The sequence below is a fragment of the Phascolarctos cinereus genome, unplaced genomic scaffold, assembly GCF_003287225.1.
Source record: "Phascolarctos cinereus isolate Bilbo 61053 unplaced genomic scaffold, phaCin_HiC Scaffold_2;HRSCAF=192, whole genome shotgun sequence".
Classification (NCBI taxonomy): domain Eukaryota; kingdom Metazoa; phylum Chordata; class Mammalia; order Diprotodontia; family Phascolarctidae; genus Phascolarctos; species Phascolarctos cinereus.
In genome coordinates, this window is record NW_027555625.1 from 284,657,625 (window position 1) to 284,675,262 (window position 17,638).

At 35.5% G+C, this 17,638-nt stretch overlaps 1 protein-coding gene across 5 annotated transcripts in view; it reads right to left on the minus strand.

The window, feature by feature from the left end:
* PHKB (phosphorylase kinase regulatory subunit beta) overlaps positions 1 to 17,638 on the minus strand; it is a 242,117-nt gene that overhangs the window by 137,237 nt on the left and 87,242 nt on the right. For all 5 annotated transcript variants that reach the window (XM_020985103.2, XM_020985102.2, XM_078150090.1 and 2 more), the window contains 2 exons: positions 16,232 to 16,347; positions 3,775 to 3,838 (listed from right to left, as the gene is read on the minus strand). In XM_020985103.2, the coding sequence (XP_020840762.1) occupies positions 3,775 to 3,838; positions 16,232 to 16,347 (180 nt within the window). The remainder of the gene's footprint in view (positions 1 to 3,774; positions 3,839 to 16,231; positions 16,348 to 17,638) is intronic.

Below are 17,638 nucleotides of genomic sequence, written 5' to 3' on the forward strand. Positions count from 1 at the left end.
CTATAATAGAATAGCATGTTTCCAAATAGTAGTTCAGTTTTTCCCAAAATTAAGTTTTTATTCTTAGTTTGTACCTTAATAAAAGTGCTTTCACATATAAAGGGATACTACTAGGACCCTTAACAGTAAGGTATGCATTTTGAGCTACCCAGTTGTTGGGATAGATTGGTTGAAACATCTATACTCTGTCTTGATTGTGGTTGCACAGTCGTGGATATAGTCTGTGACTATGAAATAGTTTCTTTTCAGTTCAAAGCAAACTGGTTCTATGTACACATGTGTGCACATGTGTATAGGTAAACGTGTGTGTGATGGGGAGGGTTTTGTCTTTACTCTTTTCTCTTTAAAAATCTAGCTTTCTGACTTACATGAACTGATGCAGAGTGAAATACACAGTAACAGCGATATTGTATGATGAATGACTCTGAATGACTTAGTGATTCTCAGCAATACAATGATCCAAGACAATCCCAAAGGCTTCATGATGAAAAATGCTTTCTGTCTGCAGAGAAAGAACTGATGGAGTCTGAATACAGACCAAAGTATACTATTTTTCACTTTCTTTCTTCCTTTTGTTGGTTTGAGTTTTCTTCCATAAAATGACTAATATAGAAATATGTTTTACGTGATGGTACATGTATAACCTGTATCAGATTGCTTACTATCTCAGAGAAGGGGAAGGAAGGGAGGGAAGGAAGGAAAGATAGAATTTGGAACTCAAAACTTTTTTTGAAAAAGAATGTTAATATACAGTCTATATCAGATTACATGCCATCTTGGGAATGGGTGAGGAGAAGAAAAAATTAAAACTCAAAATCTTATAAAACTGAATGCTGAAAATCAAAAGTAAATAAATTTTTTAAAATAAAAAGAATGTTTAAAAAATATTACATGCAATTGGAGAAAAATAAAATATTTTCAAAAAATCCATCTTTCTGCTATCATTTTTCTCCATCATGTATCAATCATCTATCAACCTATCATCTATATGCCATCTGTTATCTCCCTCCCTCCTTCCTTCCTCTCATATCTATGTGTAATCCAAACTACTAGCATACTCAAATACCCAATTTCATTCATCTTTAGACTTAAATTTTAAAATAAATCCCACTCTATATGGCTTCTTCAATATCTTCAGAGGCAAAAATGGTACTCTAAAAAGGATTCACCGTTTGGGTTTAATGTCATTTTTTTAAACTGATTTTCATTTAAAAGGAAAAAAGATCAAGTTGTTAGAAAATTAAAGTGAAGTCTAGGTAATGACAAAAATCTTTAGAAAAACTAATAAAATTCCCTCCTCCACTAAAAACAGCAACTCAACTCACAGTTATATAGTACTTCTCTGTGAGGAAGGTAGTTGCAAGCATCAATATCCCCATTATCCAGATGACAAAACTAAGGCTCAGAAAGGATCAATGACTTTCCCAAGGGCACATAGTGAGTACATCTTGGATCCAAGCCTTGAGAACCCTGGTCTTGTGATTATAATCAAATTTCTCAGTGATGAAGCCCATTGGCTAAATGTTAGCCAACTAGGCATCAGGTGCCATCCTTTCACTATATTCTATTGAATAGATATTCTTCAAAAGTTCAATAAGCATTTTAAAAATCCTTCTTTTCCTTTAGGATTAAAAAAAACAAAGGTAAAATATTTCCTTTATTAGTTATTTAAACATTCTTCTTGCCTGCATTTGTCATGGGGTTCTAATTTTGAAATTAAGAGAATATCTTAAAGAAGCCATAGACTATGCTACCAGCAGAGGTTGTCATTTTGAAAACTGTATGTTGATTTAGTTAAAAGCATAGAATCAAAACTTGCAAATTGCAGTACTGATATTCTCTGAAATAACTAAAAATACTTAGCTGATCTGCATAGGTTAGAGCAAATAGCTTTGGAAAGGGTGTCTGGTTCTTTCTCTGGATGGGATCTTCCTTATCTCACTACTTTTCTCAGCCATTGACTTTAATTAAGTCTTTATTACTGAGATACTTAAACACTATAAGCATCATATGTACTGAGTTAATGCTGAGCAGGATTATTTTTAATTAACAGAGAACAGGGGGAGAAATGTATTTTCAAAGTTGGATTTTGCACAATTTTCAACATCAGAAACAAAGATGAGAAAAAATTTGTAAAAACTAGGATTCCCTTTGATAAGGACATTGTAAAACTAGAAGATATCATCTGTTCTATTTGTAGTATGTGACAGCTGTTTGGTTAAAGGAATAAACAATTCTGCTTTATTTCTGCCTGAAGTAAGCTATGGTTATTCAATTCAAATTCTCAGGAATGTCATACAAATGATTTGTGTAACAACCTGGGAGAGTATTAGATCAGACCTCAGATTAGATCTGAGGTCCCTTCCAAATCTGAGATTCTGTGATTAAGTATTTACAAAGTGTCTACTAGGCATAAAGCACTATTCTCAAAGTGCAGCCCTAGAGGATCTATGGTCACAGTCACATCATCTTTGAAGGTTATCTTGTCCAATCTGTACCTGGAATAGGAATCCCCCCAACAATATGCTTGACAAGGTATCATTCAGCTTCCACTTTAAGCACTTTCCCCGAGGCAGCCCATTACCCTTTGGCACAGCTCTAATTGTTAAACAGTGTTTCCTTACATTAAGCCAAAATCTGCCTCCACGGTTTTCACCCATTCTTCTATGTCCATCCCTCTGACCAAAGGAAGTCTAAACCCTCTTTCTATATGAAAGTCCTTCATATAGCTGATGAGAGAAATGACTATTTCTTTCATATTAATAGCTAATTGTTAAAATTGGGAAGACCTCAGCTTTTTTCCCCATCCTATTTCCTTGTCCAATCTCCTATTCTTCTCATTCTAGGTATAACTACTCTACCCAGCTAGCTCAGGCTGGGGTGGGGGAATACAGATTCTTTGTCTAGACTGGCCATGACAATCTCAGCACCTTATTTAAGTGAGCTCACTTCTCTTTGTAAAGTACACTTCTTATTAAGTGTTAACCAATCGGAGTTGATTGTCACCCTCAGGAACATTCCTTTTCCAGGGGCATATAAGCTGTGAGCCCCTTGCCATGAGAGTCTTTGGCATTTGAGAGTGTCACTGACCTTTTATTAAAAATGTTGGCATTATTCATAAAGTTATTAAATTACTCAGAAACTATGTGTCTCAAACTTTTTAAACATCACACTGAAAATGGCATATACAAATGAAGCTGTGAAAAAGCATCCCCAGGCCATGTGATACCAAGTAAATGCCAACACAATGCAAGAGCAAGTGATCTAATGGAAGAAGTAGGTCAAGGCCTCTGTATTAAGGGATGAGCAGGATTTGGATAGGGGTAAAGCAACAAAAGCTCAGAAGTAGGAATAAAGATGCGAAAAGTGGGGAAGACTGACCTCATTTAGGTAACCCTCAACAGGATTCTACATAAAAAGTGAAACATATAAAAGGAAGAGAAGTTCTAAAAGACTTTAAAATCCTAAAAGAACAAAGGTGGACCACGGGAGGAAAGTAGCTATGGAGTGAAAACGAGATTTCTTTATGAAGGACACAGCTGATTTTATTAGACAAGAGTTTTATAATGAGAAAACTGACAATTTATTGATCCATTTTTAAAAGGAAACAAAAAAAACCCCCCACACATTGAAGTTTGGGTTGAATTTGTCACCTAATTTTTTACATCCTTTTATCTAGCCTGAAAGTAATTTGTTAAAGACTAAGCAGAGTTCATTGAAAATGTAGTTCAAATTAACATAATTATTTTTTAAAGTCTGGGGTATTTTTTTTACCTGGTTGCCAAAGAGGTTGAATCCATTAATTGCTTCTAGAACTGCTTTTGCTAAGCCAACAGAGCTGGAAAAGAGGAAGAAAAAAGATATTTGGTACTCTAACAATCTGGGAACAGAAATAAAACTCAACAGCTGAAGGCTCTATAAAAGCCCTTTTCCTTTGTTAATACTCATCTTAACCAGAGGAGCAATGACAGAGATCATCCCTTTATCATTTTTACTTTTCCTCTGCTATAGTAAGTGACTATTTGGGGGAAAAAAAATTCTGGCTCACCTTCATCTAGATTTTAGGTTATGCTCTTGATAGTAATAACATTATTTTAAGTACAGAGTTCCAATATCTAACTTAAAAGAGTGAATTTGACAAGAAAGTATAGGGTAGTGATAAGTACTTGCTAATCACCATGTCAGACATCATTGGTTTCAGATCAATGTAATGGAACAATCTGGATGGAAACTTGAGAGAAAAAAAAGATACCTCATGTACCTGCTATTGAGTGCAGACAAATATATCCACTCAAAGACAGTTTATTCAAGAATCTGATACAAGGTATTTGACGCCACATTAACAGTTGAGTGAATTTTTTTTTAAATAGGTTCTGTCTCCTCATTTCTCCACTTCTCTTTTGGCAGTTCATGTAACATCTTTTTAATGGATTGTGATTCTTAGCCTAAAGAGTATATTCTAATATGTAATACCTTGTAATTCTGTATATAATAAAACTAGAAGGAAGAATAGAATTTATATTTATATAAATTTATATAATGCTTTTAGGGTTCACAGAATATCATCACAACAAGGCTCAAGTCATTCTACCCTTCTCTGCTTTTCCAGGCCACCACTGCTGCCCTGCTGATAATAATAGTACCTATCTCACAGGGTTGTTGTGAGAATCAAATGAAATAATATTTGTAAATCACTTAGCACTGTATCTGGCACATAGTAGGTAAAATATGAAGGTTTGTTATTATTGTTATTATCATCATCTGACTGGTCTCACTTTTATCCCTACAAAACTGTGACTTTGAGGTTAATGAATTCAACATTACACTCTACCATTACACCCTCTATCCTTGAATCCCTTATCCTCTTGTTCTATTTCCATTCATTCCTTTCCAAAGCCCATGCCTGAATCATTTCAACTATTAATCTTTTTCAGATTCTAATCACATGATGTTGAACCATACTGAAGGATTTCATACAACTGTGTTGCTGGATCAGATCCACTACAAATTTCAACAATTTAATCTCAAATAGATCCTTACTCCTAGACATCAATCTATTTAGTTTTTCATGATTGATTCTCCATTGTGTATTCTATCCTCCCATAGCTGCTGTTCCAAACCTCTTCTCCCCTCAAGCCATCTAATGAAGGACCCCTCCATTCTAGGTACTCTATTCTTTCTGGGTTTAGGTGACACTACTCTGTTGTGACTGCACTGGATTTCCCTGGATGTCAGATTGATCTTTATTGGTCTCCTTAGCAGGGTCATTCTCAAGTCCTGCTTCCTATGCATGAAGTATACCCAAATACCTTGTTCTTGGTATTCTCTTCTACATTCTATCTCACTGAATTTATTAGTTTGTCATCTTTATGCAGATGGCTCCTAAATCTGCATTTTTAGCCTTCACTTCTTTCCTGAGTATTAGTCCTATATATCTAACTGCTTACTTGATAATCACCTGAATATCCCAAAGATAACTGAAACTCAACATTTCCAAAGAGAACTCATTACCTTTCTCAATAAATCTACTAACCTCATAAATTCCCTGTTTCCGTCAAGGTCACAATCATTCTTCTAATCACCCAAGTTTACAGCCAAAAGTTAAGTTTTCCTTTTGTGGAAAGAATGGGACTAAGGTAGGATTGGACTAAGTTGTGAAGAGCTTTAAATGCTAAAATGACTTTGTAGTTGATCTTAGAGGTAATAGAATAGAGTTTACACTAGAGTTTACTGCGTAGGGGAGTATGGTTACTTAGGCTTAAGGAAAATCATTTGAGCAGCTAAGTGGAAGATGGACTGGATTGGGGAAAGACTTGAGGAAGGAAGATCAACTAGAAAATTATTATAATAGTCTAGGGGGCAAAAGCTGATGAGGGCCTATACTGAGGTCATGTTAATGGAAAGAAGGGTATGTAAATGAGAGATATCATGAAGGAAGAAATGACAAGATTTGACAATAGGTAAGATATGTGAGGTAAGAGTGAGAAGATGAAGATGACACTGAGGTTGCTGGGGAATTTGCGTGACTAAGAGGATGGTAGTACCCTACACAGTCATAGGAAAGTTCAGAAAAAGAGCAGGTTTGAAGGTAATCTATTTTATCATCAGGCCTATTATAAGGTAATGGCCAACCAATGAAATAAACCCAGGCTAGGGCTCTAGCTTTCACAGTGGTACCAAGAGATGTTTTGTGAGAGCAGGAATCACCCTTCCTAATGTCATCATCAATATTAGAGCTGCAGATACTTAGTAAATACTTTCTGAATTAAATAGAAAAGAAAGCATTCAAACTTTTATCTGAATGCCACATGTTAAGTAACAAGACCTAAAGGAACCTCACCAATACTTGAATTTAATAATCTCTGGTTGTTTTTATCTCCTCACTACAGACAGATATTTGGCCATTTGTGGTCACTCCAAAAGGGAAGCTTCATTTTATAAGCAAAGAGAATAAATGATAATAATGCATAAATCAATTCAGCTAACATGTAAGCACTCAGAACATACACAGATCTAGTTCTAGGTGCTAAGGATCTAAAGTTGATTAAAAAAACCCTTTCTGATCTCCAAAAATTTGAAGTCTATTTGGAGGGGTAAGTGATAATTGCATAAGTAAGTAGGATAGAAGGTAGAATATGACAAAAACAAGAGAGTTCTGGACAAAGGTAACTAGAAAAACGAGAGATCCCTTTGCTTGAGTGATTGAGAAAGTTTTCATGAAGAGACAAGACTCAAGTTGTTCACCCTGAGGAAAAGAACTTCAATGGGGAGGGATAAATGAGGGTATTCCAGACATAATGGATAGTCTACACAAATGCACAGAGTTAGAGAGAGGGGAGAATGAATTCAAGCATTAAATTTGCATGGAATAAAAAAGAACAGGAAGGAGAGTAGTATGAAATAAAGCTGGAAAGGTAGATTAATATCAGAATATGAAAGGTTTTGAATGTCAGGCTAGTCAAATTCTATTTTGTCATACAGGCAACAAAGAATTCTGCACATGTTATAGGTTTTAAAGTATATTTTCCCTCATATTCACCAAAATAGTAGCATTTTTTGTAGCATCAAAAACTGGAAACAAACTAGATGCCCATCAATTGAAGAATAGATAACCAAGTTGTGGAATATGAATGTAATACAATACAGTCTTGCAAGAAATGATGAAGATAAATAAAGAGAATAATGGAAAGATTTATCACCAATTGCTTCAAAGTTCTAAGCAGAACCAAGAAAACTATATACACAATCATTTAAACAACATAAATAGATAGAACAACAAAACCATGAAAACAGAATTTTTCAAAATTATAATGGACAAGTTTAGCTCCAGAGAAATATAAGGAGGCATACCCTAACTTTCTTTGCAGAAGTAGGAGGTTATGGATGTGAAACATTACATATAACATCAAACTTTTTTGATCTATTAATTAGTTTTGCTAAAGGTTTTTACCCTTTTTTCAAATTCTTTAGTATATAAAGAATTGATCTCTGGAAGAGAAAGGAATGGGGAATATATTGGGAAATATAGGTGATGTAAAAATAAAAGATATTAATAAAAATATATTTAAAACATTAAAAGGCTAGGCATGCCTAATGCTACCTACAAGACTGGTAGATCACTTGAGCTTGGGAGTTCTGAGCTGTAGTAGGGCTAAAGGCAACTGAGTAGCCATACTAAGTCTAGTACCAGTATGGTGAGCCCCCAGGGCAGGTGGTTACCAGGTTGTCTATGGAAGGACAACCTGACCCATATCAGAAATGGAGCAAGTCAAAACTTCTGTGCTGATCAGCAGTGAGACTGGACCCATGAGTGGCACTTACACTTACAGCATGGGTAAGATAGAGAAACTCATGCTCAAAAAAAAATCCCCTTATTTTATAAAATCACACAAATAATTCAACTTAACCTATTAACAATTGCTCAAATATTTTATTGTTATATGACAATTCAATGTTATTGAAATACAACATATTGTCAACTGAGGAATATATGTATAGAAAAGACTCTCCCTTTTTAGTATATGTGATGGTAATAAAACTGGCCCAAAATTAGTCAGTAGAATGAGCTGTTGACTTTTTTCCAGGAGTAGTGATAAATTTGCACTAATCCACCTACATTCTCTCTGTTGGAGTTCTTCTAAGCAAAAGCATTTCTAAGATAGCTGGCATGGTGAAGAATACAGTCAATAGGGATGTAGATAGACAAAAAAGTTAAGTTTAGAGCTACTGTCTATTTAATTGAATAAAGATTTCTTGAGCAGCAACTCTATATAAGACAAATGAAGGGGATACAAAAATGAGAAAGACATGGTTCTTGACCACACAGAATTTAAAATTAGCAGGGCATATAAAGTACCTTAACAACTGTATTTTGTTACCTTAGACAAGTCACTTAACTTCTCTGGAATTCAACTTTTTAGATGTAAACTGAGAAGCTGGACTAGAAGATCTTCAAGGTGTATTCTAGCTTTAATTTATGATGTTACATAATACATGAGAAAAGCACAAAATAAAGTCTTTAAAACTTCTGGCTGAGTGTGGAGTTAGGTGATCAGAGCTGTATATTAGAAAGTATTACATAGTGGGGAGGTGGTTGAAGGAAATTACAGTAATGTTAAAAACAAAAGACAACAAAGCTGCTTTTTTTTTTCCAGAGAAAGATTACAAGAAGAAAATGGCATCTGAATTGGTCTTTGAATTGCAGGACTGAAAGAAGCAGAGATATGTGGAAAGCATTCCAAGCAGAAGAAATAGTATAGGCAAAGACACAGAGGTGGATAGCCTGGAAAACAGGCTGTCAATACATCACTAAGAACCCTGAATGACTGAGAAAAGGATTTGGATTTTCCTTAGAGGTCAGGAAATGAGGAGCTCCTGAGGATTCCTAAATCAGTAATATTATTGGAGTTCTATAATGCGAAGATTCATCTGGCAGTAGTGTGTAGAATGGATTGGAGAGTTAGAGACTGTAATTGGAAATACCTGTTAAGAGTGTTAAGAACATAAATTCATAATGTCAAATTCACAAGCTTTTATTGTAATATTGCAAGGAAAAGAGACCTGAGGCCAGAATTCAGACTAGAAAATTTCTCCCAAAAGAGCAAGATTCACAGACACTTTTTATAAATTCCATGTGAACAAAAGACAATTATCAATTAACACCATTAAGAGTTCATAGAGAAAAAAAAAGATAACAATATAATTCAAAGAAGGACATCAAAGAAGATGCAATTGCAGTTAAATCCTTTGAATTATTTACAGCCTTGCAGATAATCAACACTTTCATAAACAATTAAAACAAAGGTGTGTTCTCTGCTTAAAATGACATCCCAAATTCCTGAAGTTACCCTACTGCTTTCTAAAGATAAAGCTTACTTGCTAAATGAAAAATTAGAGCTTTTTATTTCTTTGCCAAAAGCTTATTGCAAGCAGTCCAAGGTAGAAGTAACAAGGGTCTGAACTCCACAGGCAGCAGCAGGAAAGCAAAGGAACAGATATGAGACACACTGTGAAGGAGGCAATAGAACTTCGAATCTAAAAGGAACTAGGAAGAAGATTTTAGGAAGAGAAAGAAATCAGAGACAACTCTAAATTTCCTAACCTTGGTGATTGGGAAATTGTGGTATCATAAAAATAAAAAAGTCAGAGGGAGAAATAAGTTTAGCAGAGATGATCATTTCAGTTTTTGAACAGAATGCTAAAAGCAACATTAAATGAATCACATGGAGATACCTGTTTGATATTTTAGCGACTGATTACTCTTTTTTTAGGAAAAGTCAGGAAAGGCTAGAACACTGTATATGAGACACATTTCCATCAAATTAAATCAAAAACTTCAACCTGATAACATTTATTATGTCTCTACAGTCATTTTTGTATTTCATATAATGACTTAGAAATCAAAAAATGAATTATGTTTTTAAATATAAAGTTCATTTAAATTTGGTGTTTCATGAACTTTGGCACTGGAACAGTAGTCCCAAACCACTCAGTTACGAATTTCATTTATCCTTGCAACTTCTTATGCATATATACAAAGTCGAAGCTTGGAACCTAATATACATATTGTGAGGGGGAGGGAGGAGAATTTAGCAGTAACAGTGCCTGAATGGAACTGGGGCTATTATAACATCAGTGACTAAAATGTTTTTTTAAAAATTACAGATTTTTTGCTTTGTTCTGATTAATCATTCCAAGAGCAGTGGAAAGGATAGGGTGACCCAAGCTACACCACTATGCTAAGGTGAAAGAATGTGGACAGAGTTAGAATGAAAGGAAAGAGGAAATGAGTTTCTGAGAAGAGCATCAGAGATGTGAAGACTTCTTAAAAATTATTTTAGAAGAAAAGAGAAAAAAAGTGTTACGGATGACAGGCACTAGTTCTAGGAGGTACCAGGAGAGACTACAGAATGAATTGGAACAGGAGCATTAACAGGATTTTGCTTTGGGTATTGAAAGGACAGCTGGAAAAGGAGTATCATTAACTGATTAGGAAATTTAGCAGGAAAGGCATAAAAGCTGCTGTTTGGGGAAAACAAAAACAAGTTTTCATAGCGAGGATTTAGGAAGAAATGTCTTTTTAAAGTGCAATGTAAAAAGTCAAGGCTGCTGTTTGGCTGGAATTCATATGATAAGGGAAAACCAGTTTTTACCTAAAAGGAAATAATGAACTGGGGACCAAAGAAAGAACAATTGAGTAACTCAAGGACTGGGAATTAATCCCTGTTATCAAGGATTATACATTCTAATCAGGAGGATGAACTGTGGAATATACTGTTTGTAAACAAGTATAATACAAGATGGGAAGTATACACTATGATAATTTAGAAATGTACGGAAAAGGACAAAATACATTACCTCTAATCCAAAAATATACAGAAAAGGAGGGAACACACTCAGCCAAGGGGATGAGGGAGGACTATAGAGAAGTGGTGCCTACACTTAGCCTTAAAGGAAGTACAGAATTATGAAAGGCAGCAAGGATGAAGGAAGGTATTGTAGGTATAAACGCAATAGGACAGCATGGTCATGGTATGTTGGAAAGACTGCTGAATTTGAAGTCGTGATATATGAGTTCAAATCCCAACTCTTCTATGTACTACCTGTGTGACCTTGGGCAAGTCAATTAATATTACTGGTCATCATTTCCTCACCTGAAAAGTGATGAGATTGGACTCAATTATTTCTGAGGTCCCTTCTAGCTGTAAACTGTTGATTCTAAGCTCTTGTACCTGTCTACTACATTCCAGAAGCTACAGGACCATACACATCCTTCACCAATTCTGTACCTAGTCCTCTAGGCACAGAGGTATAAGAGAGCCTACACTGAAATATCATGGGGCAGTCAGACCTGGGTCTGCCACTAGACAGTCCACTGGTTTCTCCAAAAGGTGGAGAAACAAGCACTTTATGAGATATATGGAAAGATATATAATACATAAAAATATAAACATATATGTGTATACATACATACACATACGCACATGTATACATGTGCATGTATGTATATGTGTGTGTATATGCCTTACTATAGTACAGTAGAAATTAGAGTGAATTTGAAATGAAAGGATCATACTTTAGTGCTGGCCCTGCCACTTCCAAGCTGTGTAACCTCAAGTATGACCTCAAGTAATTTACCCTTTCTAGGCCTCAGCTTTCTCATTTGAAACAAAGGGGTTTGAGTAGATGATCTATAATATTTCTTGCAGCTCTGAAATAGCTGATAGAATCTTTATCATATACCATATAGAGCTAGGAGGAAAATGACAACCCCAAACCTACCTACTGTCACAGCCCCTCCTCCGGAGGTGACAGAAGTCTTAGAAAGCCATCTGCTACAATGGATTCATGCCCTGGCCATTGAAAAGGAGGTCCTAGTTTTGTGTATGTACAACAGAGAAGACATTTCAAACTGTTCTAGAGAGGGCCTGGTAGGAGTAGATAGATGTGAAGAAGCTGAGCTTAGATATATTTTTTAAAATATTAAAAGCAAAATAGAATTAGAAATGTACAAACCAAAAGTTAAAGCAATATACCAAGAAAAATCAGGTAATCAATATAAAACATTTCAGATTTTTCATCTAGCCCATTAAATGCAAACTTTACATTCTGTTCAGCTGAAAAAACATGATTGTGGAGAGGCAGACTGATATTGCATACATAAGGTGTCTAAGAAAATATCAAAATTATTTGTTAGATCATACAACTGAATCCTTAAAGATTCACTAGGCTGGCTTACAGCTGAAGTCTGTATTTCTCACCAGAACACACCTACTTTGCAGTGTTAATGGCAATATTCACCAGTGGTTTTCTCTACTTGCTTAGTACAGGTACTGCAGGCTTGAAAAGAAAAAGAAGTAGCTCAAATACCTTATAAGCAAAGAAGTCAGAGTAAGAAGAAGCCAAAAATAAGTGGCTACACAGGGGCAGTAGAAAAACAATATTTTAAAATATTGATTAGGCAAATCTCCACTGATATTGTCCTCAGATTTTCTCTTCTTGCCAAAAAAAAGTCAGTTCTCAAAGACTTCGCCAATGGAGTGAAAAATCTAGTTAGTCCTATCCAGATTAGAAAGGCTTTGAGTTTGGAACTGGCTATTTTAATCATCTAAGAGTCACACTAGCAAAGTTTCAAGAAGCTAGTTACTAGAGAACTGGTCACTGGATGATTTCTTATTTTGGCCAGAGGAATGAAACCAATATAATCAAGCACAGGTTTCAGGAGTCATTATGCAAATGAAACATCTTTTGAAGCATTAAATACTTGAAACCAGAAAGCCATGCATTTGATCATCATTTTTGTTAAAGACCTTGGGGAAAGCCACATCATTGCAGGAGTGAGGGTGGGGGAAGTCAGTTTCCTCATAGGGTCAAATGTGGGGATTAGATGAGATGATCTCAAAGGCCCTTTCTAGTTATAACAATCCATGATTCTATAATTGTAAGTGAATTAATTTTAGTCATATCTGAGTCACTTGCTAATTTAGTTGCCAGCTTAATTTAGATGACAAATCAATTTAGGAGACATGATTCAATTTGACAAAAATTCATTAAGAATTTACAATATAGAGTACTCAACTGTAGGAACTGGAAGAGATACAAAGAGTAAGGACAGAATCCTTAGGCTAATAAAACTTGAGAAAGAAAGCATTTTTTGTTTTGATCCTTACTAATAATTGTATTAGTTTAACTTTACCACCTCAGTAAGGATGATATACTAAACACCTTTTTATTTTTCTGGAAATAAACACTTTCCTAAAGATCTTTAGGATAAATATTATGATAGAAACTATAATTACATATTCCTATTGATATAGACAGAACGAGAAACCAGGCTGAATTTGTATAGGTCCCAATATGTATTTGGGAAGCTGGGATTTTACAGTAGCTTAATTTCTTGTGCTTTCTCTCTTTCTCCCAGAAGAGGAATGGCTTCCAGTTAATCTGGGTTTTACTGTTCCTCTTTGACCTTCTGACAAATATCTTCAGTCACACTGTGGTGGCCTAAAATTGATACTTTCATTTTAAACTCTGACATCCATTCTTGAGTATATAGGAGATAAGATTTATTGAGCTATACTCTATAGTTGAAGGGAATTACTTCTTTGGGATAACTTTAGGAAGCACTGGGAGATGTGTTAACTCTCTTAAGTCATACACAGAAATACTCATTTCTCAATCAATGGACATTCAATTTGTTTCTAGTTCTTTGCTACTACAAAAAGTGCTGTTATAAAAATGTTGGTGAATATGGAACTTTTCTTTTGATCAATGACCTCTCTCTGAGGAATATGCCTAGAATTTCTGGGTCAAAGGGTTTGGACTCTGATTTTACTTCTCCTAAGGCAATAGGGGGGAACAACAATTTTTTTCAGAGAAAGTGGTCTTGTTGTGCACCAAATCTCCCCAAATAAAATCTACTGAAGATCACCATTTCTTATTACAAACAAATATTTCTTGTTCCATGGAAGGGCTCATCAGTAGAAGCCTCTCCCTAGATAGGGTTGAAAGATTCCTCCCACCACCATTTCTTCCCCTTCCCTTTTGCCACCTCTCTCATTCTCCTTTATCCCCTCTTCTTGCTGAGATTAGAGGACTATGTTGTTCACCCATGTACTTGCTTAGGATATATAACACATTCCTCTCTATGATCCACCTCTCATCTCCTCATATATGTACCCTCTCTCCCATTATTCAATTTGGCCCCACAAAATACATTGATTCATCTATAGGCAAGTTGTAAGGTTTAGTTCATGATACTTAAGGTCTGCTACTTCACCTCTACTTCTTTAAATTCCACTTTCATCCCCCCAGTATCCCCTGAGTATTTTAAAAATAACATTTCTCAATGGTCCTTCATTTGTTTTTTTAAAACTCTACAGTCTCTTAAAAAAAAACCTCTAGAAATGAGGTTATTTACTTCACTACTTATTCTTTCTTCTGTAGTTGTATTTACCTTTCTTTGATTTTGGTTGTTTAAGGCATTTGTAAGTGAAATATTCTGCTTGTCTGTTTTGTTTTGGGGGGGGAGATAAATACCTCTTCCACTGAAAGTCCATCTTTTTTTATTAATCATTAAGCTCAGGTTTGATGGGTATATCAGTTTGTATTCCATCTTGAGATCCTTTGCTTTTCAGAATTTATTATTCCATTCCCTTATGTGGAATATTATATTAAATCCCCTTCTTCTGAGATGGTCTCTTGGACTTCTCATGCTATAAGTAGTCTCTGCCCTATGGCTTCTTCCTCTCATTGGCTCATTCCTCCAAGACCCTCTATTTTATGAAGGACATCCAGGCCAGCTGTGTCATAATTCCTCTCTAGACTACAAACCTGACTCTAGCCTTTCTTCACCATGTTTGACACAAAAACCTCTTGTAGTTTTAGTAAGCTCTCCATTACTTTATCTGTTTGTGCTCCATGCTTTTTATTGAACTTTATTCTTGAAACAGTTTGTGGCTTTAGTATTTTTCCTTACATTCCTTTCTGACTCCTCTCACATTGGGAGCCCACTGGCTTTCGTCTCTTCTTAAAGGACTGGTCCCAGGTGGATTTCACTTACCTTTTCTTGAGGCCAGATACAGCCATATATGCTAACCCCTTGCCCAGTTCCATTCCCAACATTCCTTTCTTCTTTTTGCCTGGGAGGAATGACTGTTTACAGCTTTATGTGTGGTAAGGGTAAAGCAAGGTAAGTGTTCTGAGCAGATTCCTTGCAGCCTTAGGGTTTCCTAACCCATGGGGCCACTCAATCTTCCCCATGTGGCTGGATAGAGTCAATGTCTGCTGCTTATCAAAACAGGGTAAAGGGTGAGAAGCAAGGAGGGAGTTCCATCAAAGTCTCTGCAGCATGAGGAGAACCATTGTATAGGTACCAAAAAACAAGTCAGGAGGTTGGCTTGTGCATCATGTCAGATTGTAGAGGCACATGGGAGAGGGATTTTAGTGTTTTAAGGATTAGCATGGTAATTCAGAAAGCTCTTATCTTTATGGGCTTCTTGCTTTCATATCTATGGATTTGATCCTAATTGTTCTAACTCTGTTGTGTAATTATTCTTAAGGGGCTTTCTGAGTTATTGGGGCCTTGGAAAAAAGTTCCAATCCTCCTCCATCTTATTGGTCATATGACCCAAAAATCCTTTTCTTTTTTAAACAGATGAGAAAACTGAGGGCAAGGAGGTGAAATCATTTATCCAACATAGTTGATTGTAGGGTCAGGACTTGAACCAGGTCTTCTGACTCAATACTTTCTGACTTTTTTCCTATTACACTATTCAGCCTCCCCATAATAATATTTAGTATTAAATATGAGTTCACATTAAAATTTAATTTAAAATATGAGCAGGAATAAAAAGTCCTTTATAGTTTGTTTCTAGGAAATGACACACCTAGACTTTCAAAGGATGCTATTTCAAAGGGAGGTGGGGGTAACTGAGAGAATTCAACAGAAAGTTCAGATGCTGAATCAACTGTGGAGATTGAATTCTATGAGCTAAGATGAGGAAAATTCCAGTTTCCTTGCTGAATCTGTTTGAAGACAGTAAAATCAGCTAGCAGAGCAGTTAATCTGGTACACTTGCTTTAATTTTAAGTGAATTTCATCTTCATTATCTATATAAAAATGAGTTGGAAAATTACCATAGAAACTATTCTGATGTACTCTTTTGATTTCCTATTCATATTCAAATTCTGCACATTTAAATCAAACAGCACTTAGAACTCTGAAAATTACCTCGAATGTAGCTCTGTGCTACCATTATTGTATTTGCTTCCTCTTTCCCAGATACCAAAGTCAGGTACACGGTAGACTCTTTCTACACAAAATACCAGGTTTTGAATGAACGCTACCTGAGAGAAAAAGAAAAGAAAAATTTAAGGATCAGTTGGCAAGTTTGAAAATGTATTTGCTCCAAGTTTTTAACATAGATCTCAGATTCATACTAATATTACAGTGATTGTTCCAAATTTTAGAATTCTTGTCGACAAGCATATTAGTACATGACTGTCACATCTGACAATACCAAAGCAAAATATGAGCAGCATGGAAGAACTTTAGAATTCAAAATCAGGAACAACAAGCAAGAAGTGGCAAAGAAGCAGATTTTCACATGATATAAAAGAACGCCCAAACAACTAAATCTGTATCAAAGTGAGACTCCCAAATCTCAAGAGTCTCCACCATCGTGGTTGTCATTTCAATCTTTTTTCATAAAATGAGATGCCCAGAATGTAAAGCGACATTCCAAGTATTGATCTAAGCCAGATATATGGAAATATTACCTCCCTAGTCCTGTTTATACATCTGTTAATACAGGCCTATGTTCAAATCCCACCTATGAAACATGAAGAAGAGGAAGAGGAAGAGGAAGGAGAAGAAGAAGAACATGAAGAACAAGGAGAAGGAGAAGAAGAAAGAAGTAGCAACAGCAGCAGCCTAAGATTGTTAACTATTTTGGCCACCACTTAAGTTTCTAGTCCATGAAAACCTCAAATCTTTAACATTAACATCAAACAATTAATGACTAGTACAGCGGTTGGCACAAAGTAAGTGCTTAATAAATGCTTCTTGACTTGACTTCTGGGACCTAGCCTTTCAATCAGCTCCAAATCCTAACTATACAAACATTTAACCTGCATATCTCCATCATTTGTACAAGAGAATCAAGATATTTGTCTTTTTTCAATCCTGTTTCATCTATCTTGTTCTCCACTACCTTTCAAAAAATCACTAACAGTTGTTCATCAATTACATCTACTGATTTTCATTACTCTGTAATTCATCTAGATTGAACAACTTGAACATTAGGGCAGTTAGTTACTTTCTATCTCCCTGAATTATCTTATGTATTACCTTTACGTATCTGAGGGATAGTCCTGTTACTTCTTTGATCTTCCTCTTTACCCTAGGCTTGTTTAAATGCAAACATATCACTTTTTATTGTCATTAACTTTCCATGCAAGTCTAAGGCCATTCAGGACTTTAGCATACCTGATATTATTCTTACAGGACTACGCTAGAGTGGTATATTCATATTCCTATAATTTTTCCTTACATTTACTTCTGTACATGTTGCTGGGTCGTTGGGCTATTTTTTTTTACCTTGGTTAATTAAGTCCTCTTTTATCCACTTTGTTCTCT